Source organism: Gallinula chloropus, assembly GCF_964237585.1.
Source record: "Gallinula chloropus genome assembly, chromosome: 26".
In the NCBI taxonomy this organism is placed as follows: Eukaryota; Metazoa; Chordata; class Aves; order Gruiformes; family Rallidae; genus Gallinula; species Gallinula chloropus.
In genome coordinates this window covers 448,222-475,056 of record NC_140111.1, presented here as the reverse complement: position 1 = coordinate 475,056, position 26,835 = coordinate 448,222, and the positions used below count along the sequence as shown (strand labels likewise).

Sequence of the window (26,835 nt, the reverse complement as noted above, 5' to 3'; positions counted from 1 at the left end):
GCTCTGCTCTGTGGAAGATCAGACACACGAGCAACAAGTATCACAAACCAGGCAAGGCATGATCCAGACTTTTAAGAGTAGATTCCTATTTTTAGGTGGAAACCAGCATTTCTCTTCTAATGTATCGGAACTCCCTATTTACTTTTGGGAAGTAACAAGAAGACAATGTGAAAGGGAGTCTTGAGATGTGTAAGAACTTGTCCTGCCTGCGACAGGACAAACAACCGAACTGGGGGCTGGCTTGGTTTTGCTCATTATCCCACCTTACTCACCACCAGTGTTGCTGGGATAAACAGATATTCCTGTGAGATGGCTCCTCAATCTCCGAATCCACATTCACAACTATCCCCGGTACTAAGAAAGCCCTTGCAGAGAAACTCCCAGATGTCCATGTGAGTCTGGCTTTTGGCATTGGTGGAAGAAGTGTGGGAAGGGGGATGACAGAGATGGAAAAGGCATCTGGGAGAGAGCCCTCGAGGCAATGCGCAGGCTGGGAATAGCAGAGCTGCCCAGGATGCAAAGGAAGAGTAAAGGGAAGAGCTGGACTTTGTCAGGGAGAAGAGCGTGGTGCTCAGCTTTCAGACCGGGGAGCACAGTGGGACCTGTAAAGGCAGAGCTCCTGGGATGGAGACACCAGCTCAGAAAACACCTGTGGCTTTATGCCAGGCTCTGCCAGAGTCATCCAGACAACACAGGATGACCTTAACTCAAGGAGCTCATCTGTAGTGTCTGTTGTTGCCCATGAGGTTCAATCACAGGCACATCTTAGTGGCTTCTGATCAAACTCTGAGGGCACCTGGACCACCATCCTGTTCACAAGACAGCCAGTCCTCAGGCCCCAAACTCCAGAGAACATTCTGGACAAGCTGTCTGGCCACTCAGCACTGGGAGCTCACTGCTACACTGCTGCTGTCCTATTACCAATGCTTGGTCATTTCATTTGGCTAATTCCATCTCCAAATTCTTTCTTCTCCCAGGACACCTTAGGGGCTCTTTTAAATTGCTTATTTGTCTGTATTGCCCTTATTTTGTTAATAACAGCACGATGCCCTTGCTGCTCAGTTACGGCCCCATGGTTCCTAGTGCCCCATGAATGCCCAGAGCAGCCCAGCCACCCACCCTGTTCCTTGCTGGGACAACTCACCCCTCCATCTTCATCCTCAGCAGCTCAGGAGTAATCCTTTCCGACAGCCCCCCTTCATCACAAGGATTTAATAAAGTGACATCTGCCAACACCCAGCCCACAAAACCCCTCAAAACCCAGCCCAGCTGCATCCCCCCACCACTCTCACCCAGAAACAACGTGAGCAAACACCGAGCCGCATGTCAGCCGCTGCCCGTACACGGGATCGTGTCCTCTGAACAAAGCTGACAGGATCAACACCGGTGCTCTGTTACCCAGACAGGAGCATCGCCTCGTGTATTGACCCGACAGGAACAATACCAGTGATGCAGGCAGATTAGTGAGTCGAGCACCAAAGGAAGCAGGCAATACTTATGAGGTCATGGGGAGTTAAAAGCCAACAACTCCAAGGCCAGGTTGGATGGGGTCCTGGGCAACCTTGTGTAGCTCCAGGCCTGGAGGTTGGTGTCCCTGCCTGTGGCAGGGAGGTTGGAGCTCTATGACCCTTGGGGTCCCTTTCAACCAAGACCAGTCTGGGATTCTATGACTCTCTGAACTCCAGGTCTGAGTATCTCCAGGAATGGAGATGAAAGTGTGATCTGTATCTGCAGAGTGGGAGGGGTGAATGGTTGCTTTTGTTCTGCTAGAAGCAGTACAAAAATACCCTGTTGCATAAAAGGACATTTGCTTCATCACGGGTGCTGAATAGCAAGAAGCTTCCCAAAAACCAATGGGTAATTTCAGAGTCACAGTGCTGCATGTCACAGGGAAGGGGAGAGGAACATGGGGAGAAGCTTCTGGTAAATATGCCAAGGATCGAGGGAATTCTGTGTCCATCTCACTTAATATGAGATGTTTCAGAGCAATCTGTGGGCTGGCTGTCAGAGATGCCGCATGCCTGCGCGCTGCTGAGATGTGCCAGGAGCTGCAGGAGCTCAGGCTTTTCCAAACCCAGCTCCTGCTTTCCTTAGGCTGAGTGCAAGCTCCACCCTGGCCCCTGTCAATCCCACCATCCCTCTCCCTTGGTCAAAAGGAAGGTATCAGGGATGCCTCAGGTGACAGGGAGCCCATAAATACAAACACAACCATGCAAGAAGTAGCCATAGCATCTATGGAAATCACCTGTCTCTCCCCAAAGGCTGTCAAAGCTGTTGATCTGTGCTCGCTCCACCTCCTCTTCATCTTTTTCTGGAAGATCGAGCAGGTAGGAGACAATCTAAAACAAAATGACACGTCAGCTGATGAGCTTGGATGTGTTCTATATAAACCGCTGCCAGCATCACTCTGCCTGGCACCCCGAGCTCACGCCGGTGCTCCTCCAGAGATCAATCACTGAGCCCGCTGCCCTGTACAAGCAAACAAACCCAGCAGAGCACCCAAATGCTTGGCATGACCCCACACCATGAACCTTCGGGACGCCTGTCCTGCCACAGGACCTGCGGCGGACGCGCCTTCGTCTGCAGCCACCAGCGGGGAACCACCGGCGTGTCCGTCTGCAGCAGCTCTCCCCCCGTGGGGTGCAACGAGTCTGATGCTCCTTGCGCTGCTGGGGAGACTCAGACACGGGCAAGCGATGTAATGGTGCGGTTATAATCGTCAGCTTCTTCATTAGCTTAAGCTCCAGCCAAGATGAAGTTGCTTCCAGAAACCATTAGCTCCTCTCTAGCACGTCCTGGTTCTAAGCAGGCTGTTAAGACGACTTCCACTATGTTTTTCTTCCAGCTGCGGATGCTTGAAACCCCAGAGAAGCAAATTAACTTCTTTAAAGGGTAAATTAAAGGATTTAATTGACTGAAAACCAGCAGAAACTCTCAGTGTTTGGATCACATGATGTGAGGAAGCAAGAGGCTAAGAGAGAAATTTTACTTTAGTGACTTAAGGACAGGAAGATTTTTCTCATTCTAGGAAAAACAATTATCTGCTGGGGTCCAGGCCACAACGAGCCTTTTCTGAGTCCCTGGGAGGAAGCTGTGCCTGCTCCACTGCCTGAGGCACAGGCTGAGAGGCTGCAGCGCTGGGTGCAGGGGTTTTGGTGGTGAACTGTTTTCCCATGTCCTGCAGTGATGCTCTAGTGCTAAATGGGACACTGGGAATGCAGATGGCACTGGGGGGAGCTGGAAGCCCAGGGGAGTACTGATGAAGGGATGTCTGTGGTCCTTACATGGTAGATGCCTTGGGGATGTGATGCTGCCTCGGCAGGAGGGTGTGGGCTCAGGGTAAGAGCCCCCCAGTCACTCAGCTTACCTCCCAGACAGCTCAGTGGACCTTGTGCTGCCCGACTAAAGAGCAAAGCCAAGCCTGGTACGGTTACACTGGGGTCTAAGCATGTCAAGGACTCCAGTGTGGCTCCACCAGCATCAACATCACTTTATAAACACATTAAACATTTGTTTTATTGCCAAAGTCAGGGAAAACCAGCAAAGTCATCACCAGCTCACATCTCCTACAACGGGGACTTGGGATTACTTTGTGTAAGCAGCCAAGTACCTTTTGTGGTGCATATGTAGCAGTTCCCAAATTTCCTTCTATACGTTATAAAGGTCACCAGTATTATCTGGGGGGAAATTCCCATTAAAAAAACTCTGTGCCCTGTTACAAATTATGTCCTTGGCGTGCAGATCTGCAGGGTTTTGAAGTCAACATCTGCTTCTAATTGGTTCAACTCTCAGTCACTTAGCTAATAAGAATTTCCCAGCTTTCTCTAATTAGCTGCTCTGATCTGAGCACATTACCTGTGTTTTCATGGATCATGCTTAACAAAAGCAAAATCAAAACTCCAGTAAATGAGAGGAGCTCAATTTAGCAAACGAATCAACCAATGCAAAAATCCTCAAGGACCTCTTCTCAGGAGAACATCCATCACTTTCCACAGCACAAACCTCTGTCAGTGCGATAGGAACGAGCTCTTCAGCCCTTCTCTCCCCACAGTGTACAGCCCATGAGCTCTCACACACGCTAAGAGCACTGGAGGAGCTCTGTAAGCAACATGCTCTTTATCCACCCTTGCCTAAAGGTTTATTCCAACAACTTAAAGTCTCCTTACACTTCCTTCTCTTAGATGCTTGCCCAGACCACAGGGTTTGGCGAGGGATCTGTGAACCCCTCTCCCTGCGATGGGAAGAGTAGAAAGCGGTTCTGACTCCAAGACCCTCTTTGCTCTGTGTTTTGGCTAGAAGTCAACCCTTGGTTTCCCACCCTGCAGAGGCAGGGGAGCCTTACCTCAGTGTAACCCATGCTGGCTGCAGCGATGAGGGCCTGCTGGATGGCGTGGCTCTTCTTAAACACACCCTGCTGCTGCCCAGCCATGGTCCAGTCGCATTGGATCAAGAACTTCACCACCTCCAAGTGTCCTCGGAGAGCAGCGTGAACCAGAGCGCACTGACCGTTCTTATCCAAATGATCCACCTGGAAAAGAGATGAGCAATGCAATTAAAGCAAATCACAGGCAAAACATTTGTTTATTCAGGGTCTCCAGCCCTGGCTTCAGAATAATGTCACAAGTGCAAAATGGGCATTTCTCTCATAAACTGTCCCTTCCAGGACCAGAACATAGCCATTCCCAAAGCAGCTCAAGCTGAGACATCCTCTTGGCCACAAGTGTTTGCTTTGGCTAAGTTACCATAGTTTTTAGCTGTCTGTGGTTTTCTTCAGACTCGCAGGCTGCAGGAGCATCTCCCTCTCTGTGTCCTCAAGCCCAGCAGCCATGTTTCCTGGAGGATCAGTATCCTACACACTGATATCATCTCCTCCATCCAAATCCATCCAGCTTGTTTTCCAGATACCATCTCTTTTGAGGCACAAAGAGGTGCCTCAGCCTGCAGTCGAAGGCAGAATGCGAACCCAACGCAGGCAGCAGTCAATAGGGAACGGGGTCACGCCTGGCAGCCCTGGAGGACCTTATTTGGTTGGTTTCTCAGGACAGGGCACGTTTTTCCCCTCAATGCCAGAATACATCAGCTGGGATTTCTACATCCTATCCCACCACCAGTAACTTGGAAAAAACAGGACAGGCAGATCAGCAACTGCTTAACCCCCTCAGTGCTCTGCTATATAGTGCTTCTCATTTCTCATATCATGAACACGAGGAAGAATTGTTATACTGACACACTACTGCTAATCATAGTCAGTGAATACGTACGAGAAACATTCCTCATGTTAGGATACACTATAATTACATGAATCTATTAATATTTCTCATTTCTCAGCAATCAGGGTTGCCATTTTCTATGCCAGAATCAAACATCTCAGCCTTCAAACTAAACCCATCTGGTTTTGGGGTATTTCCACAATACAGCTAAGAGACACTTGAGGAAAAGTGGCCAGACTTCTACATTGAATTTTGTAGCCTAAATATCACTGTTCTCAGAGAGGGAATGCTGTTTCTTACCAGCGAGTGTCAGGGAGTCACCCAACTCTCTCAAAATATCCCAAGAAAAGTCTCTTTGACCTTCATACTGCCCTCACATCATCCCAGACAACACAGCCAGGTCTGAACGGGTCCCTCAATCATCCTGGCTTTCATACCAAAATGATACAAACCCCTAGTTTGACTGTTGGAACTGAAGCTAAACATATAGAGAAACCACAAATTGTTTCCAGGAGGCTCCACTTCAAAAATCAGCACAATTTTCTTCTTCAACAAAATATTTAAACTAGGCTCATTATATACAATTGAAACTCCAAACAGGCACCACAGAACTAAACAAAGGGTGGGTTTTTTTTTTTCTAGGACAAGCCCGGTACAGGCGTTTTTGGGAAATATGGAAGATATTTAAAGGACACTCAGTGCTGTAAAAGCCAACGTTGCTGTTTTAACCTCATGAGGCTCAAGGACTTCTCCAGAACATCCTCCGGCAGGCCACCCGTGCAGTGTGACTAAGCAGTTCCTGCCTCAGACCTGAAGTCCCAAATACTAATGATGGACTCTCAGGAGCTGTTTGGCTTTGGTGTCGATGTGAGATTTTCCAAAGCCACTGTGTCTCAGCAGAAGAGCTGGCCCTCCACAACAGCATCCTGGTCTCATCTGCTGGAGGATGTTCTTTAGCAGGGGTTCCATGTCCTGGTGCCCTGCCTCAGGTACATGTGGAACAGTTTAAATCAGCTTTTAGAGGGACATGGTGAATTTACCTTGGCGCGTTTCTTGCAGAGCAGCACGACGATGCTCAGAAATCCAGCAGCAGCTGCGTAGCCAAGGGGTGTCAGGCCGCTTTCCGAAGGGGCATCTACGTTGGCCCCAAACTCCAAGAGCAAAGCCACCATCTCTGTGTAGCCCAGGTGGGACTGGACACACAGGATGGGCGCGTTGTTCAGAACCTCGGTCCGATAATTCACATTGGCGCCTCCTAAAATCAGCAACCGACTGACCTGCACAGGACGGAAGAGCTCGTTAGCTGAGCCTCCTGCAGAGACATTATCAGCTTGTGGTGGGGCAGCGAGAGGAGTGAAGCCAGAACCTTCTGAATGTGCCCCAGTGAACAGTGGAGGACATCAAATGCCCAGTAAAAACACTTGGTACAGGGTCCTTTTTTAGGCTTTCCTGCCCGGGCAGAAGGAAGGAGCTGGGCCAAACATCCTTCCAGATGCAGGATGACCCAAAATGTGTATTGCCACCTGACAGGTCTAAACTGATACACTACTCAATCATCCCGGCTTTCCCCTTCTGCTGCAGAGATGAGGTCGCTTAAGTGCAGGCTCCCCTCCTCACCCATATGGATGGGCACCATGTCCCTGACCCGACCCGTGGCCCATGTTTGGTGTCACCCCCAGTTCATGACTGTCTAAGCCAGGGCCCTTTACAGGGCTGTAACCACCAGTTGTCACATCCCACATCTCCATGGAGGAAGAACTCCAGTGAACCATCTGTCCAGGCGCAAATCCACTATTCCCTCACTGCTACTGAAAAGGAGATCCCAGCCAAAGTAAAGAGCTGAGGGATCATCCCAGATCCCAACAGAATCCCAGCTGAACACAAGGTCTCTCCCCCCAGCTCAAGGCCAATACCCAGCAAGCTGCTCAGGACGACTGCCACGGGCAGGCAGCTATAGCCAGGGCTCGACGTGCAGTTACTGCACTCTGCTGGGAGCTCTGAGCTGCCCCCGGCTCTCCTCCCCCTCCAGTACCTTTATGTTTGGGGTGTAGAGATTTCTCAGGGATGCCAAAGCCATCGAAAGACCTTCGGTACTGTAGGAGATCCAGAGCCCTTGCAGGATGGACGAAGATACTCCAACTTTTTTGCTCAGCCCCTAAAAAAAGACAAGCTGACTTAGACACAAGCTCACCAATGCGCTCGGTTACGCTGAGCAGATCCTCCTGGGGTTTTGGGCTCTGAAGAGTTTCAGCCCAGTAACTCTGTACAGAAGGTAAGGCGACAAGTCCCTGCATCTGATCTTTGCAGTGAATTAATAAGCTTGCAGGAAACAGCTTGCAAAGGTACTACAGGCATTTCTGAGGTCTAGGAAAGGCAGGATAAAACCACGAGCAACCTGGATCCAATCAACACCCTCAGGAAACGTCGTGCTGAAGAGCCCAGTGTGCTGCTGGGCTTTTCAACAGAGTACAGATTATTTTGGCAGAACCAACTGACAAAGTTCCCTCATTATTCCCCCAGTTAAACTAGATGACAGTACCTGCTCACAGTGAGATAAATGATGTAAGTCTGAACCACAGGCTAGGGCAGCGTTCCCGCCTCTCACACCAGACACCCAACGCTCCCGGCTGGGCTGCGGGATCGGGCTACACACAGCACAGAGCAGGTCAGGTTTCTGTTTCCAGCATCACAAGTTCTGGCAGAGCGCAGAGCTGTTGAAGAAGTTTCTGTGCCCCCCATATCGAAGGAGCAATAACTGCTCTTCAGCCAAACAGCAGGACGGGAGAGGGGAGGAAGGGGTGTGCAACCTCAGCTCCGAGCTTCGCCGCGTGTCGCGCTCCATCGCATGATGCACGCACACCTTGTGTGCTGCTGCTCTGCTATCCATTTACCATCAAAGCCTGCTGTTTCCATGGCAACCGTTACAGCATCTTTAATTCAGTTTTGATATGCAAACCCTGATTTTTACTTCCTTGCATGCTGCATGGTCACTTCTGTCTGGGCAAAGCATGTCAGTCTGTCGGTTTTTCATGGGACAGACGGACACGGAAGGCATAGGGCGGTGGGAAGAAAACCAGCAGCAAAAGGTGAGATTTATGTCCTCTAAAGGAAGACGTGCAGGAATCATCATCTGAGCCCACTGCTGGACTCAGCTGCAGACCTCTAATACCGATGTGTGAGAGATATTCTGAAGTATCGCACCAGCCATCAACAGATTTGTCACTTGGGATGGTTTTACCATAAAAAGAAGCAAGGGATTAGAGAAGCTCTTATAAATAACAACTCCATGTGCTCATTTCCTTCAAAATTCAGGGAGCTAAATGGAGAAAAATATCTGCTTGTGTGAAGAGGCAGGAAAAGAGCTCAGGAATTTCAGCCACTGCGAAATGCTGCTTTTGAAATGACACAATGCAGGACATCAGGGGTCAGGATTAAATTTCAGTGAACTCAGTACAGTGTAATTGGACAAATAGGGAACAATTTTATAATAAGTGGCTAAAATAATTTAAAAATAGTGATAATACTACCAAAACCAGCTAAATAAGCTGTTTGAGTCACCATTGGGACCGAGGGAAAGAGTGTGTATTTTCAGAACAGCCATCTGAAGATCATCTCACAGGCTATAAAAATCTAAACCACTGTATTAGAACATATATACTTAGATACTAGCATGTGAAAGATGGTATTTACCCTTTAAAGAATAAATACATACAGCACCATTAGCATTTAGCTGCTGGAACAAAACTGCAGTGTTTCTCATTTTACAGAGAGCATCTTCCTCCCCTCTTCTGTTTTCCTTTCCTGCCCAGTTCTGTAAAGTAGGTTGAATCCTTTGGCAAAAGCAAATCCCAACTTGACACACCATCGAGCCAAAAATACCAGTGGTGTTCACTTCACTGGGCCCATTGTGCCCAGAACCATCAGCCCAGGACCAAGACAGGGTCTGACCACATGGTTTTGATGGAAGAACGAGCCTGCTTTTCTCCTCCTGCTCTCGTACGCAGCTGCCAGCACCCCTGACTTCTGACCCATCCCTTCCTCTGCTGCCTGGCCGTTGGCACCTTCAGCACAAGATCTTCACGACGTTTCCCAAGGAGTGTCAGACACCTGTACATACCTGTAGCTGTCAAAGCGAGTGCTTCTGCCTCTAATTGGCATCACATTCTCAATCTGGGGATGAGGGACACCCATTTCGAGATCTCTGACATTTCAGCTAACTAATTTAAGATGAAATTAGAGACTTCTGTTTGGTTGATTTGCAGAAAATACATCAGCTTGAAGCTTGGGTCTTCTTGTATCATTACTGCACATTTCTCTTCTTGCCCTTTCATTCCTCGCCAGGTGTTCCAAGCTGGGTTTCCATATGCTCCTGTTAAGGCTGGTAATTGCTTTAAAAGACTAAATAAAACATTTGTGCTTTTCCCCTCCCACCCTCCAAAACTGTTGGAGGCTCTTTGGGTTTAAGAAATGAGAAGCAGCAGATCTCAGCTGAGATCCAGTGAAGCAGGGAGAGCAAGAACTTCTTTACACCCATTGATTGGGGAAGGACAAGGAAGTTTTTCTGCTCTGTAATCAAAGTTTGTCTCTGTACCTCAGATCTCAGCGCTACCTGGCTGGATAAAAGGCTTTAGCCCTGTCCTAATCCTCTCCTGGCTTCCAGAGGGGTAAACACAATGGAATTACAATGGCATCAGGTCTCCAGAAACACCTGGAGGATTAGGATCGCTGTGTCTGTGGAAAGCTGCTGCTGTAACATGGTACTTCAGGAAAAACACCGGAGATGATAACCCAACACACTCCCTATGTGAGAGGAACCCCACACCACCCTAGTAATGGCTCAGCTAAAGATGGGCCAGAATGAAAAGCTTGAATGGGAAAAAACATCAAAAAAACTTGTTTAGAAAAATATACGAGTCAGTAACAACAGGGAGAGGAGTCTGTGTACCTGTTCTGAGAAATACTTTCTCTAAAGAACGCTCAAGGCCTTAAATGAGGCACACAACATCCCAGCTCAATGCCTCCTTCAGAAACACTCCCAAATCCTCCATGAACACTTGTGAAAAATGGAATAAAAATAAATCTATTCAAGGAAAACCAAAGACTAAAGTTTTACAGGGTTTCAGATCCAGCTAAACCAAACCCACTCAAAACTTTACAGCATTTCTAAACACCGTGCCGGTACGCTTCTGTCGCCGAGACGTGCTATTCTTGCCACAGCGTTGCAAACCCGAGGACTTTCCTGAGTGATCAGAAGCAGAAGGCTGCACTGACATTCCTCATATGCTAATTGGCATTTTCTACTATTGTAAATATTGCTCAATTAAATCTGGGATCTACAAGGCAACTTGTCCACTTAATGAAAACTGTCGTCTGTTCAGAGCCTGACACCCTGTTCTCTGTTTCTACCGTGTGAAACGGAGAAGATTCGGAACCAGATTTAGATGTGAAGGGCAGCTGAAGAATAAACTCCCTGCTCAATTTGGCTTTGGGAGCACAACTCAAAATGTAAAAGTTATACACTAATGGGGTCAAGCATCTATCTGGGGCTCTGCCCTTTAGCTCCAGCCATCGCTTTCCCAACCGAGGAGACTCTGCCACTCCACCGGGCGGTGAATTCAGCACAAGGAGCTCAATACATTCAACAGGACTGACCAAAGGCAGGAACTCTCTGATTGCTCCAGGGATGTGGACAGGAGTGTTAAAGTTCTTAAGTCTATAAAATCATGCACAGACCAGATAAAAATACAGTTTCTCCCAGCAGGGTTAAGCACTCACAGCTTTAAGAGATTAAGTCTGTGTGTCCTGTGACCTTACAAATCCATCCTCACGTTCCCACCTCTTGGTACATGGGCCAAGAGGCCAAGAATGATACTTAGCTGATGGGTCATGCTGATGTTCACATCCAAGCTCGCCCTTCAACCACCCAGGTCTTAAATGTCCACATGAAGAGTAAAATGGAGCCACCATCAGATTTTAATGCCCATGAATTTTCCCCTTTGCAATCTAAAATGTGAGCTGGCTTCTCCGAAACCACTCCTTTTACCTGCTGTATTTTTTCTACCTGCTGTTGCAGGAACTCATCTTACACAGGAAGAAACCTTGCCCGGTAGAAGAGTGATTTCAGGTAAGGAGGCTATCTGCTGAATTTACAGTCTGAAGGGTGGTTTCATGTCAAGGATTACTCATAGACCACTGCCAATTTTCTAAAGCTCACTTCTTCACGTTTCAGCAGCCTGAAGCAATCACGCTTCTTACAGCAACCCTAAAACAAGAAGAGGCTGAGCGCTGCCAGCGCTGGCAGATTAACAGGCCGCAGGGATGAGGTTGGCATCAATCCTCGTTTTCATTTTCCTTACCTTAAAAATATGTGCCTTGAGAATGTGATGTCCCAGTTCAATAGTTTGCTGTCGATTCAGTTTTCCTTCTTGACGGGAAAACCAAAAGGCAAGTAATGTGTGGCCACTCCTGAAATGGGAAGGAAGAGGCTGTCAGTTAATTTGCTGGTCACACCAGACAGAACAACTTCTGACAAGAATTTCTGGGTCCAGTTCAGCCTCCAACCTCTTCCAGCTTTGGGAAACAGCTGGATCAATTCCCACCTGCACACCACCAACTAATTGCATCCTTTATTAGCAGTGCTCGCTGATGGCACCAAGAAGCACAAACACTGGAGGAGAGCAGAAGTACCACAGTGTGTTTTGTGAGTGGATGTCATTGGAAATAAATTTGGGAAGGCTGGAGTGCTGCTCTCAGAGCCACTTAGCAGGGGAGAAGCGCCTCGAAAGATGCCACCAGTCCTCAAGTCACTGCAGAACGACGTATTTAAACAGCCAGAATCACAGAATCCCCAGGTTGGAAAGGACCTTTAAACTCATCGAGTCCAACCGTCCCTGTCCTGTGCTGACCCAGAGCCCTGAGCACCTCATCTCCCCTCTGTTAAACACCCCCAGGGGTGGGGACTCAGCCCCCTCCCTGGGCAGCCTGTGCCACAGCCCCACAACTCTGCCAGGGAAGAACTTTTCCCTCCCAGCTGAGCTGACCCTGCCCTGGTGCAGCTCTCATGTACTCTGAGAGCACCCTTACCCATTGCTGTGAGGATGAAGAGGAGGATTTCTGGACCCTCATGTCATGCCAGGATGCTACTGCACGCAGCACCCGACACAGGCTGGTGTCTCAGCATCCACACCCTGATTTCATTCCGGTGCTAACAAAGGAAGTTAACGTTTTTTCTGAGCTGCTCTCATTATGGTTCGTTATGGCAAGTGCTGTGTGATTAGCACTAATTGCCAGGCACGCTGGCTGCCCTCCCCTCACCCGGCTGATGACAAGCTCTCTTACAGCCAGGCCAGGTAAAACCAGTAGTTCTGGGTGGGAGCGACTGGGAGGCAGCAAGCTCTCAGCTCCGCAGGCGTACGCACCGCGCAGGCATTGCAAAAAAGGGTGGAAAAGGCACTATGCAGTGACAAGCACTTAACGACTCCAAGGAAGGGCATTAACTGACAAAACATTGATGGATACAGAGCCACCTGCTGCTGCCAGATGCTTTACAAAGGGTTTGCTCCGTGGGACTGATGTGCAGAACCTACTAATGCAGAGACGATGCCGCTGGGAGGAGCCGTACAGAACTGCCCTCCCACAGCCTGCTTACACCCAGTGGAAAGTGGTAAATTCCCCTGACACTGGTAACAACAACTGGGCTTTCAGCTGGTCAGGTCCAGCAGATACCATCATCTTTCCTTCACACGGACCACAGGGTCTGGGAGAGGCACTGACGTGGCTTCGAATCCAAGGGCTGCCCTGATTTGTGTAATCATATTGTAAGAAACAGGAGGGTGAACAGCACAAAGCTTGTGGGGATAAACTGCTGAACCCAGTCAAAGCATCTGCTTCCACTCTGCGGCAGAAACAAAGATAATGTTGTTGATAGTGACCACTGGGTTTAGAGACCAGAAATCTAACTGTGATTAAAGTCTGTTCCCTGGGAGCTAAGCCAGGGGCTCAGCTGCTATCAGGACAGATTATGGATGCATTTACAGTCCAAAATTGCTAGAGCCTGATTCTGTTCCTTATTTTGCTTTCAAAAAGACATGTAGAACGACTTTGAGGAACACAGCTTCAGAAAGAAGCCAGCTCCAAAATACACATTCACACTGTTCATCCTCCAACTCCTCATCCTCCACTTCACGTGGATGTGGTACCTTTAGAGAGAGGGAGGACGATTCCCCCTCTCCAGGCTGAGCTGGCAGGAGCAGTGTGCCAAGATGTGATCACCCCGGCGCTGTCTGCACGGGAGACAGTCGCCGTGGGGCCTTCAGAGGAACAGCCCCTCTCGTTCTGAAGACAACTACTACCTCTCCAGGGCCAGCTGTGTGCCCAGGGGGTGCTTCTTCCTTTCCATGAACAACATAAAGATCTAAAGTGACTTGTACAGAAAGATGTACTCTACAGACAGGCCAGAGGCAAGTGAGATGCATCCGTGGGCAACCTTGTACCATGGAATGGTTCATGGAACAGTATGAGAGGAAAACTGCTTTCTCAGAGCGTTTGCTTACCTAGGATCACAGAGAAACTTGGTCTTTTCACCTTCTTCTCTCCAAATAAGCCATTCTCGGAAAGAGGGATGAACAAACATTCGCGTCATATCTCTACGTTTGATAAGAAACATTGACAGGTTCTCCATCCTCTGCTGAAAGTCATCCCACTCCAAAGTGCCCTCAATGTTACCTGCATTAATGGCCTGAAAAATATGTTCATCTGTTAATGGGTGCAGAGAGGCCACTGCCACATTCAAGAGAGGCATAACCCGATCAAAGGAAGACTGTGTTGGGAACTTCATATTGCACTGCAACAGGTAAACTTCTGACAGAGACACTGGCACTACTTTGTAGCTGGAGCTTTTCAATACTAGGTATCCTTTCTCTATGAGATCAAAAGTGAGTTTCAGGTACAGGTAGGAGCCTTGGCTTAAGGTCTTCAGGTGAGAACTGAGTTTGCCAAACGTAGTGTTGTCCATTTTGCCGTTGAGTGAGATGTTGTTCTGGATCTCTGAGCTGCTGTGTATCCGATGAAGGATGTATGCCTGCAGGTCCTGGTCTATGGCTTCGTTCTCTTCCAGTCTATCCAAAAATATTCTGTGGAAGGGCAACAGCTTAATGATTTCCTACAAAGAAAGAAAGAAAGGAAAAAAGCATACTCATGATGGTAGTGTTCATTATTCATTAAGTAAACTTAATTCATATTACAATAGCACCTCTGAGACTCCTCTAAGCCCTCTTCCATCACGGCACGCAGACAATGATGGTAGCTGGTGCCCTCAGGACCTCACAATCTCATCTATAATCAAGCCAGTTGCATCTGAAACATGACTGAAATAAAAAGGATGGACACTTTTCCTAACACCACATCCATGGAAAGGGCTGGAAAACTCACAGGGAGCAGTGCCCTTGTTACTCCTACTCCATCCCAGCCACACATTGACACACCATCCCTCCTGCTGTCATGTCAGAGGGAAGGGCCAACCAGATGACATGTCTGAGGCCAGAAGAAACCTTGCTGAAGCTGAGCTACGTGTCCCCCGGGAGTGCGCTCGTGCATCACACAGCTGCTATCAATGGGCGAATGCATCAGGCCAGGGAACAGCAACTGCTTTCCAGCGCAAAAGAAATTTGTCTGGGATAGCAGGGCTGGGGATTGTCTCATCTGCTGAGCTCACTGCTGATGCTCATGCAACATGATCCAAAGATATCAAAGGTCTTTCCAAAGGAATTCTTGCGTCGTGGGCTCTCAGTGGCTGCCAAGCAGGGAGAGATGACGCAAGGAGCTGCCAAGGCAGGTTCAGGGGGGGGCAGGAACTCTCCGAGAGAAGAGGATAAAGAGGATGAGCAGAGTGCAAACCTAAAGCTCGCAGTGAAGACCGTCGGGCTGCAAAAGCCCTAATTAAATGAGGAATTCAAGTCATAGAGATGCAATTTACCTACAATTACCAAAAGATTTCTTCCAAATGACGTTTAATCTACTCCATTACTGAGCAAAGGAAAAAAAGGAACTGCAGCACAAGCCAGGAGATAGCCTGTGCTCTCCTGGTGTCTTGGGGAGCAGCTGAGGTTCCTGGCCACGGAGGCTGCGTGAAGTAGCCGGCTGCCCTGATGGAGCTGGAGCCAGCAGGCAGCTCCCTGCCAGGAGGACTGCAGTAAATCAACCTGTGGATCTCAGTAAATATTAGTAAATCTCAGTGAAACTGCTTAATGGAGCTCCAAAAAAAAAGGATCCGTGCAGCCCTGTGCTAATGAAAAAATGGCTGATGGGGAAAAAGGAGAATGTAAGAGCTGCAGGCATGGGGTTCTGCCCCAAGGAGCTGGTTCTGCTGTAGAGTGGCTCTGAGCTGGCTCCCAAAGGCGGGTCCCATCCCTTGGATGTCTGTCTCCCCCAGGCTCCTGGTGCCGGGCCTCAGTGTGCATCTTCCCTCAAGTGATGCTGCAAATCTACCAGCTCTGCAGTGAAAGAGCCAAAGGGCAGATCTGTCCCAGCTGGGTCACTCTTTGCTTCCCAGCTCGCTCCACAAACTAAGGTCAGCTTAACACTTCTGCCAAGAGTGATGAGTAGTTTAGGACAGGCTAGGGGTAAAACCCCTCCCATCTACAAGCCAAGATATAAATACTGAAGAATAACCCAAACAACATTCAGCTGAGAGCTCTAAGCCATTCCTCACTGAGCCTGACACTGACTCCTCCAGACCGAAACAATCCGGCTCTCGCTGGATCATGCAGAAGGGGTACGAAGGCACCTGTCCTTTGCCTTTCCACCCAGATGAGAGGATGCACAGGCTGACAGGCACCAGGCCCATCCCTCCTCGGCTGCTCCATAAGCTGCTTTTGGCCTCAGTCAAATGAACTAAACAATTTGCTGACGAGCATTTATTGACGTGGTAACTGATGCTGGATGAGATCCCTCCAATGCTCTACAGTGAGTTTGGGGGTATGAATGTAAATCCCAGGACCAGAAAGCCCAAAGGATAACCCGAAATAAAAGTGTCTTAAGCGAATCCAGATACCCAATCAGATCCTTCCCAAAGCCCATTGTGACAATGACCCAGTTCATCGCGATGCTCAGTCTCAGCATACCTGTAAACTTGTCCTGACCGTCACGACCAGCTTCAGCCAGGAAGGGAATTTTCCAATCATTTTGCTCAGGAATGATACTATAGTGTCTCCATAATCTGGCTTGTGAAATTCAGCCTCATTTAAACCATCAATTAATATGATGAAATCTTCATCAGGGATCTTCCTCTCTGTGAGAAAGGGAGAAATAAAACGCATTTATTTGAAAGGCTGGGCTACAATCACAGCCAGGTTACTGCAGAGTTTTAAAGCATCATCACATATTGCTAAAGAAGAAAAAAGACACAGCAGCAGCAACTTTCTTACAATAAGTTAGTTGCACGTTAGGTAGTCACACGCATATGCCATTTAAATCCCCATTGAAATACACATTCTAGTTACGACATACACAACTATGATACCCTGCAGATAAAGTAGCTGGTCCTCCTTCTAAAATTCACCTCTTCCACAACGTCTGAGGTTGGTTGATGTGAATCAGAATCTTTCTGGTAAGTGTTAATGAACACATTATTAGCTGTTCTCTGTAGCTCTGATGTTAAAGTCTCACCCCAACATCAGCATGGTTTAATCTTAGCAACTGCAAAATGAAGGTCCACCAAGAAATTCGCCACCCCCCCAACACCTCCACATCCTACAAAAGATCCTACAAAAAGCAAATTGTGGACTTTTGAAACAGGGTATTTTTGCTGCTGGTGAGTACGGGAACGGAACCGATGCTGACAGTGAAGACGCTGTTTCTACATCAGGTGCTGAGAGCCAATTACATCTCTTGGGCTTGCTTCTGAAGCTCAGGCGCTATCTTCTCAAAGGTAATCTCGCCCAATAAACTCAGAAATGGGTGGGAAGCAAGAGTATTGTCAGCACCTGCTATTACTGTGTACTACAGGTTCTGACTTGGATCAAGTCTGCTCTCCTTTGGGAAGTGCTACAGATAAATCCCACTGGCAAACGCTCAGTATTCCCACCAGCAGGTTAGCTTCTCCCTTTGACTTGAAATTGAAACAGGAAATTTTCTATAAAGACCCAGCATGAAGCATTCATGGGTGACACGAGCAGTAGCCTGGTGTTCCAGGGAGAACAGGAACTCGTAAACACTGTGCATGTACGTCGAGCATCCCAAACCCATCTTGTCCTTCCCTCACGATATCCAGTTGTGTTTATCTCCTAACGTGCCATTAACATCCATATGAAAAGCCATATATTTTGCACTAGAATCACCACAGATCCTTTTCCAGTTAACTTCTCAGTAGGATTATTGGATACACCAGAAAATATGCTTTATGACTCTGAAATTTTGGAGTGAATATAGTGCCTGAGTTTTATACCCACATCTCCTGTTCCTCATAAAGCCTGAGTGAGGGAGCAGAAAGCAGGCTGTAAGGGAAGAATCAGAACTTTGTTCTCCTATATATTATTTAGATTCCTTGAACTTAAATATATATATATATTTGAAAAACATGAATCTACCTTTCTCAGTGACATTCACCATTAATGGCTGCGCAATAATTTTGTCCTGGTAGCAATAAAACTTCAACAGCACCTTGTAAAGGACCTGCTGATATATTTACAGAGTCTTAAATGTTATATGTTTTAAAACCACTTTCCAGACACTGTTCATTTTGTTACAAAACACTCGGTGCAAATTATCTTGCCAGTGTTCTCCATCGGCAGGGCTGGAATGGGAGTCTCGGTCGCTGGAGCTGTGCTGAGTGCAGAGCCCAAGAGGGGGAGAAAGAAAGCTTTTATGTAAAATTCTTCCACACCCCCTCCCCAGAACTTAGGACAGATGGGGGTCAATATGCTTGGCAAGAAAAACAAGCATGGTCTGAAATGCTCTGAATTCAATAGCTGGAATACCTCCCAAGTTGTTACTGTAATAACCACAGATCATTTTCCTTCAGAGCAGTGGTTCCTAAATGTCTTTTTTTCTTTTTTTTTTTTTCTTTTTTTTTGTGCCAAGAGTGTTGATATGAGAGAGTAGCCACGCTACTCCTACAGTGACATTTCTCCATGCCAGGAAAACCAACTGCTGTGGAGCTGTGCTTGGTGCTCTGTGTTCTCTGTGGCTGGTGCAACCACACAAGTTGGACCCAGATGCTGCTGCTCAGAGTTTGGATGCTGCGTTTTGAAGAACTGATTTAATCAACAGGGCTTTGAATCTGGGAGAAGCTGCATCTATTTCATGTTGGCTCCTACACTGTCATATTGTAGGGTGGTAATAAAATGATCTGAACTGTTTTTGCAGCCAACGTGGCACGCACCCATCAACAAGCATCGTTCTGCAGGACAACAGTCCTGAACTCTGCAATGTTCAGACAGTTTTCATGGCAACAAGCAAAGACCTTAAATTTAGCGACTGTCACAACCGATGAGTTGTATCTTGCAGAGGAAAGAAAGCGAAGGAGACCAAAGCAATGCTGCATTAGGAAAAACTCTGATATCCGGATCAGTTTAAGGCTCGTCAGCCGTCCCTACAAGCTTTACGCTGGGCATCTCTGGACCTCTGCGGTATCAGGTCCCTTGTGAAAGCTTAAAATTCTCAACAGCTCACTAATCAACGGCAGGGGAAGTGGAAAATGTTCACCTCCTAAATGAGTAAATGAAGCTGTGCATGGAGACTGTTGCTGGGTTTGAGCTGCAAGGCCAGGTTTGGGGTGTGAGAGAAAGTGAGAAAGGCGAATGCAGAGCACAGGCCATTGTTAGTGTTTCACCTACAGCCCTGAAACGCACGTCAGGAGCAGAGGGGTGCTGAACCCCTTGCTTCCCAACAAATGCGATGGCCTCTTCTCAGCTTCTCCAGACCCCACCTCTACCCCATCTCCTGAGATGCGATGCAGGAGGATTAATCCTTCGCCACACTAAACAGCATTTTAAATATAATAACACACACCACCCCCCCCCCCCCCCCCCCCATTTCTCTGCAGGAGCTCAGGGGAAGTGTAGGCAGCACGATCCCAATACCTTTGTGCAGGTTCTCCAGGGGCTCCAGCACGCCCCTGCGGAAGGACGCCATGGGGTCCTGCACGCAGGACCGGAGGCTGAGCATGCTCTGCAGGTGGGGCTCGCGCAGGAGCTGCTCCCGGTAGGCAACGAACTGCGGCGAGCGACAGAGCAGGGCGGCCACGTTGTGCACGAACTCGGGCACCAGGCAGGTGTAGGCGTTGTCGGCCTGGCAGTAGTGATATGCCACAACCTGGAGAAGAGAAACAGAACACAGAAAATAGATTACATCTTCATCACACGCAGGTCGGGCGCGTTGTTAACGGCGGCGCGCTCCGTTCGGAGAGCTTGATGCACCCTGGCAGGTGAAGTCTAGAAGAGAAGCAAGTGTTAACCACCCGTGACAAGAATCCAGACGAATCAGTGGGTAAAAACAGGCGCTGATCCTGAAAAATGACTGGGCCTGCCACTTGAGGAATAAATGAAATTAAGCTGTAGCTGCTCACAGAGACGGACACTGACAGGAACCGACAGCTCCGAAAGCCCGTGCTGCGCGGGGAGCGGTAGCACTGTGCTCCGAGCTGCATTTAAGGACTCGGCCTCAGTAATAACTTGTGATTGTTTTCTTGAACCTGTGATTTATTTGCTGGTTGGAAATGTCAGGCCATGTTGAAGCAGGCAGAGCACTAACCTTACATCAAGGCATCATCTGCCAACGCCGCAGTGCCGTCAGTGGGGGGAAGGCATTGGGTTTACTGTATGTTGCTCTGTGAGCCTGCTCATCATTCAGAAAATCAATTAAAAAAAACCCAAATCAACAAAGAAAATGAAAACCAGAAAACCTTTCTCTTTCCCCAGGTCTCCCAATTCCCCCAGCCCTTCAGTCTCTACTAGAACCCATGGAACCCTGCTCACTTATAAGCAGCAGGTGATCGGTGGTACCTTCCCAGGGCAATCTGCCAACTTCCCTGTTTCCTTTTGCCATACAAAAGGCAGCCAAAAAAGCTCTCTGCTCATACAGCACCAGGCAGCTGCTCCGATACGGCCCTGTGGCCCCCACCATCGCCTGGCCTTTTGCTGTGAGTCAAAACCCTTTTCTCCAGCTTCTGTTCATTGCTTCAAATGTCACCAATAGTATCCAAAAATATCCCAGCAAGGCAGGTGGGAGCAGTTTCGTACCCAAACCACCGCTGCTCCAGGGCACTGCAGCTCAGTAGATAAATACTGCAATATAAAGGACATTTCTGAACTCAGAGAGGACAGTATAGCTGAGAATGATGTGCAAATGAGATTGCTGCAGCCTCTCAGCCATGGGAGCTGGGGCAAAATGTGGCCCGTGGCTGCTGGCTGTGATTATGGCTCCCTGGCTTTCTATCTGTGACAGCCACCCTGGCTCGCTGCAGGCTCCGAGGCGGAGAGGGCGGCTGATCCAGGGACTCGGAAGGACGGTACTGAGAAATGAACACGTCTGGCTGTGGGGTCCTCACACACTGCTGGCTCAGCACTGGCTTTTCATTCTAAATAGAAATCCACAGAATTACCAGTGGGGTGTAATGGAATAATTCCCTTCCAAAGTCACAACGAGGTGTGATGCATACAGCGATGACAAAGCCAGGCTGTTATTTCAAGCATCAAGCCCTAATATATATGCTTAAGCTTTAATGAATACCTCCAAATTCCTAACAGAATTCTTCCTACCAGCCAGTTAAAATATAATGTATTCCCTCAGAGAACAGCACCAGGTACAGCAATAATAGAGGCAGTGGTTTCTTCTCAACAATCCTCTTTATTTGCAGATTATAACTTGTGGATTCCACTGTATGAAGTTCTCAAGCATCCGTCCCTTGGCACTGGGGTCGTGATAACAGAACCTGAACTGCTCCATGCAGAGATCTCATTTCCAACATAATAGATGTGTAGACACAGAACTAAAGTCTCCTTTTCATGGGAGACCAATGCACTTCTTCCAGGACTCTAAAGAGCCACGTCATGGAAAAGGGGACACACCAAGTACCCGTGAAAGGAATGGTCACTGCTTGGGACACACGTTCGGTTACACCTCGATTAATTTAAGCCCCTTCACTCGCATCATTGATCCTTGTTCTGGCACTGACTAAGCCTCAAACAGCAGGATAAATGCAATGCTCCATAGGGGGATTTAGAGCTACACCAGTAAGAATGAAGATCTCCAGAAAGGCAACCAAAGGAAAGGCATTATGATGATCTTCTCAGAAATGCAGCAGCACCAATTTTTTATCTTGATGTTATTTATTCTCTGTGACATTTTCTCTATCTTCAAATCAGAGACAGACTGCCAAAAGTCAGCGCTGCAAGCTGAGCCTGGTGCTAAAAACCAGGCTTACACAACCAGAGCTGGGTGGGAAACAGATCTCTCATCCTGTAAAAAACTTTTCAAGGTTTCAAAACATTTCCCTGCTCCACCCTTGGGAATGAGACTGAGGTTAATGTGAAAAATGAACAGAGAAGACCTCAGAACAACTGACAGGCTGGTGTGGACAGGGCTCATCAACCTCCAAGCCACCACCATGCTGGGGAAGGTCTCTTTCCAGTTATTTCACTTTATATATGAATTGCTCAAGGAGTCAGCAAGAGGGATGATTTCCACGTCCGCTGCTTAGGGTTCTCTTCTATGATACAGGAAACCATGTCCTGACCCTGCTCCACATCTGAAATGACCACTGTGTATGCTAGCTGTAATTCTGGGGTGTTGTTCCTCACTCCTCCTTTTGCTCGACTGGACAAACCAAGAAGCATATCCAAGATAAAAAACCCAAAGAAGTTGCACAGCCTTGAAAGAAACTTTGCATTGAAAAACGTGTGCTTCATTAAAATCTTCATTGTCCCTAAATCCAACTGCTTTAAAAAACTGCTCAAAAAAGTTCCAACCAGATCCCATCACAAACAAGGTCCCTGAACTCAGCATTTCATTCTACCTCAGAACTGTGTAACCATGAATGAGAGCAGCAGGGAACAGCACGCTCCTCCAAAGGCACGGGCACGCCTGCGTGTCATCACCAGTAAACATCCATTTTCGTCTGGTCCAACTTAAGGCTTATTTTTTTTAATCAAGAGTTTCAAAGTGTAGAAAACACCATCAACACTAAATTGGACTGCCAAAACTTGTAACCTGTATTTCAGCTCTAAGGCTTGTTAATGATGTTTATGAAGTTGGAACCCAGGATGCTCCTTGCTCTAAAGTTTGATGGGATTTAAATCTGAGGATCTCAAACGTTAAGTGTACGATGGCTATGGGCAACCCTAGCACAAGAGAAGTGGATTACAACAAAGGATGAGAGAAGATAACACCAAGACCAAGAGAACTGTTCGAAATAGCTGTTTATGTCATTTGTGTGAGGGCTGAGAACGCAGTTTCGACGAGATGGCTGACTCCACACCAGGAACTGGGGGGTTATGTTGTTTACATTAAACATCAAATACTGAGGGTTACAAACTTGTACCATTTTCTTTCTTGAAAGGGAGCTTCAAAATCCCTCATGCTTGCAGGATGCATGCTTTAGCTTTACTTCCAGTGACTGCCTCCTCTCCCACAACGCCGTGCAGCCCAGCTGGCCACACACCACAGAGCTACATTTACCACACACTTTTTGGTAGCTGATTTTTTTAGAATGTGAATTACATGTTATAAGGCTTGAGAAACACCTGACACAGCAGAGAACTGCCTCTCCCAGACCATGGCCAGGGTTCAACACAACCTCAGCTTCTCCTGAGCTGAGGCCAAAGAGCACCAAAACTCATTTACCCAGAAATGACACAACCATCACGTTCTTAACTGCTAAAGCAGGATTCTGAAAGGCATTACTCATTCTCCCTAGGTGTTAAATCCAGTAGGATTTCAGCCTCATGTAACCTTCACCATCCCTACCACTCTGCTCTCCATCCATTTGGGTTCACACCCCCTCATCCCCCTCTCTTGGATGCACCAGGTTGGATGCAGACACCGTACGTCCCTTCTGCAGCTCTCCTCCCCAGGTCAAAATGCTTTTCTAAACCATGGCCATGCAAACTGCACTCCAGACCTCCAAGGCCAAGCCACTGGTTTCACCTAGCACGGGCTCAGATGTGTAAGAATTCCATGAAAGCAGAAGAAAAAGATTTCCTTGTATGGGTTAGGACACAGGAAAACAGCTGCTGGAAGAAAAAGGAAGGCACGGGGATGTTAAAAGTGGAAGAGGGAAAAGGAGAACTCTGGTGATGAGTGTGAATGCAGGAGGAGGAAGAGGCTAGCGAGGGCATGGAGAGCAGATAAAGAGATCATGTATCACCTACACAGTACAGAGGGAGGAGAGACTGAACTGTGCAGGGGAAAAAGGGAGAAAAAGGGGAGAAAACAGCGTGACAGGAGATAACGGTAACATCTGGCTGGAAGGACAGTGAGAATGTCAAAGGAGAAAGAGGGGCTGAAGACGGCTCAAGGGAAGGAAGTTATTTTTACTTAATAGGACAGGCCAAATTTAAGCAGTTCTCTGGCACTATTTGTGAAAAAGAGAATCCTCCTGAATTTCAGAAGCATTCCTTTGACATCATGCCTCTGCACGACTGGCCTTGGCTTCCTGCTGGAAGCGTGTCCTGTATGGAGCCCATCCTGCCCAACCTCCCAGACCTGAGCTGACAGCAACACCCCAGTTCCTCCAGTGCTCTTTACGGGCTTCAACGTGCTATTTCAAACTGTTTTTCTGCACTTTGTAAGACTTCTCCCTGCTTGACCCCACACACCAGCTCCACATCAATTCAGCATGATGCTTTTACCTGCCCAAGCGCCGTTCCTGCGGGCGCACTGCTGGCTGGAGTCGTGCAAAGGAAACCAGCCCTGCTGTATTTCACCCACCAGACGCGACTGGGCATGCGTGTGGTGACCCACTTTATCGGGAAGGCTCCTGACTTTTCCGGAGCTGAGAATGCCAGTAAATGCCCTCTGAAAGTCATTAGTGTGGCAGGGCACCAAGGCTCTGGAGTACTGAATCCTTCCACCTCTACGCTATGGTAGGAGCACTCCTTTTGATGCGCCTGCAGCCACGACAATGACACTGTGGCTCATGGCTCAGAGGATGCAGAGTGGAGCCTCTGAAGCCACCAGCGCGCTGGGCATCAGCTGAGTGTGCTAATGCAATGGACGTGCAAGTCCTCCACCAGCTGCTCTGCGGAGGGTACGACCCATTAGTGCAGCAGAGCTGGCTTTCAGGGCCATTTGTTTAAGTGCTTCTACCACGAGCAACCACACAGCATCCAGGAATGCAAAGAATATAGCTCAGTGGGTTATTTAAAACTGGGCAGCCAGCTCCATTAAAAATCCTCTCGAGTGAAGGATAAAACCTTCAGGGGAAACAGGGAGGGTGACCCTGGCTAGAGGGGGGGACAGTTGGGGCTTCTTCCTCTGAGCTGAACTGATGGCACGGTGGGCTGGCGCTGGCACTCCTTGCTGGAAAGCAAAGGTCACCTAGGACACATAGTGGTGGGTCAGTGCTTTTCACCACAGGCTAAGGGCAGTGGGAAAGCCTCTCCGTTTGCTGAGTCACCATCCCTGGGGGCATTTCAGACATGTAGCTATGGGGCTTAGGGACATGATTCAGTTGTGGACTGGCAGTGTTAGGTTGGAGTCGATGACCTCAAGGGTCTTTTCCAACCTAAATAATTCTATGATGCTAAGGCCATGCTGCAGCTGAGATCTGCCAGCCCAAACCACCTTGCCCAGCACCACTTCGAGATGGGTGGCACTGCAAGGACAGCAATGTGGTTATGTGACAACAGGCGCTCACTTTCCCTGGCCAGAGGAAGTAAAACCGAGAAATATTTTAATGGATAAAAGCTTAAACAATAAAAAGGCAGAAAAAGCCAGGCACAAGATGGGAGAGGTGTGGAGTGCCACCTTTTTATGGGATCTCAGGTTTAAAAACCTTACTGCTCATATTCACAGCTTTTTTTTCCCCAGTTTCACCTTCCAGTCATTCCAGGGTATCAGGCAATATGTTTACAAGCTCTAAACAGCAGTGGATGGTTTAACAGTTACACGAAGCTACGTGCTCAGCTATGGGTGGTGGCTCCCCAGGAAAGCTGGGATGTGTGGATCGCAGCGAAGAAGCCAAGTCTGGCCTGACTTGTTGGCACTGCAGAAGAACTGGCAGCCTGCTCGTTGTCAGAGGGCAGACTTGAAATAAATTTACCAATCCTGGAAGCTTCTTTCCATAACACACACATATATATTAAAACAAAAGACTAAGCAAGCAGTTGCCAGAAATGCTTATGTTTTACTTGCGAGTGTCAAGAGGGGCGTTGCAATGTGAGCAGCTTTATTCATGACTTTTGAGAGTTTGCCAGATCTGGGACACAACAACAGCTCTTGTCCTCCTTCCCTGCAGGTCTCCCAACTCCATGCTACAGAAGAAAGCCCTGCTGAGACAGGGGATGGAGGAAAAACCATGGAGAGACCTTCCCAGCAAGGACCGCTCTGGTGCTGAGCTGGGCTAATCCTAACCCTAAACCTAACCCTAACCCTAGGCTCCTCACCATAACTGACCAGTAGGAAGCCCACCAGCAGCTGCTGCTTCAGCCCCTCCTCAGAGGCAGAAGGAGCCTGTGAGGGAAGGAAGGGGATTACTGTTACCTTTAGAATTGGGAAATCTCTGCTGAGAAGCTCTTAACAGTGCTATATCCTTCGTACTGTCCTCACAGGAGATGGAAGGCACCTCTTGATGCCTCAGGTTTCCTGGCACACGCTTCTTTATCCCCATCTAAGGAGCCCCACCACAACACCAACCACCACCCTGACTGCGCTGGTGTGACAGCAAGGCTCTGAACTTTCCCTGTGAGAAATACTCTCCCTCAACATGTCCAGAGTGATGGCTGGGGGCTGGAGCAGGGCAGTCAGAGCAGACCTGAGCGATGCTCCAGGCAGGGAACACAAAGGTATAACTGGACTTCCTGTATTTTCACCACCAATCTCTGAGGGCAGGACCACCCTGCTCCCACCACCCCAACCTGAGGGAGATGGGGTGTTGGGAAGAGAAGTGACAAAACAAACACCATAATCCCCATTTTAAGCTCCTTATTTCTTCTCATTCTTTCAGGAGAAACCACTGTAAATCCTGAAAAGCATCCAACTGTTCCTACCACGATCAGCAGTTGGGATGGCAAAAGACTCCACTTCCAACTAGAGAGAGGGAACAAGACACGAGGAACCTGGCTGCTCACCAGCCTGGAGGGAAGGTGTTTTGCCCTTTGTTCACCTCCTAGGACCCACCAGTGAGGATAACTTGGGTAACTTGTAAACCAGTCCCAAACAGCTTGTTTCCTACCACGGGGCTGGCAGGACAAAAATCACACCCGATATACGGGTTTTCCAAATTGCCTCATTTCTAAGCATTTTTCTTCTCCATTGGTTTGCTGATGAACACCTTGAATCATGGACAACTTGAAACTGCTCCCTAAGAATAGGAGTGTGCTCTTTTAGAGAGGGAGCAGAACTCCTGGCTCCTCAGCCTTTGGTTATTTATTTCTAAAATTAATGATTTGCTCATCTCTGACAACAAGAG

General features: G+C 48.2%; 1 protein-coding gene across 3 annotated transcripts in view; it reads right to left on the bottom strand.

Annotated features, from left to right (window-relative positions):
- TANC2 (tetratricopeptide repeat, ankyrin repeat and coiled-coil containing 2) overlaps positions 1-26,835 on the bottom strand; it is a gene marked incomplete at both ends in the record, with an annotated part of 127,322 nt that overhangs the window by 17,100 nt on the left and 83,387 nt on the right. For all 3 annotated transcript variants that reach the window (XM_084275465.1, XM_084275466.1, XM_084275467.1), the window contains 8 exons: positions 2,246-2,339; positions 4,343-4,528; positions 6,251-6,487; positions 7,243-7,365; positions 11,567-11,675; positions 13,763-14,370; positions 16,331-16,497; positions 19,289-19,520. In XM_084275465.1, coding sequence (XP_084131591.1) covers positions 2,246-2,339; positions 4,343-4,528; positions 6,251-6,487; positions 7,243-7,365; positions 11,567-11,675; positions 13,763-14,370; positions 16,331-16,497; positions 19,289-19,520 — 1,756 coding nt within the window. The remainder of the gene's footprint in view (positions 1-2,245; positions 2,340-4,342; positions 4,529-6,250; positions 6,488-7,242; positions 7,366-11,566; positions 11,676-13,762; positions 14,371-16,330; positions 16,498-19,288; positions 19,521-26,835) is intronic.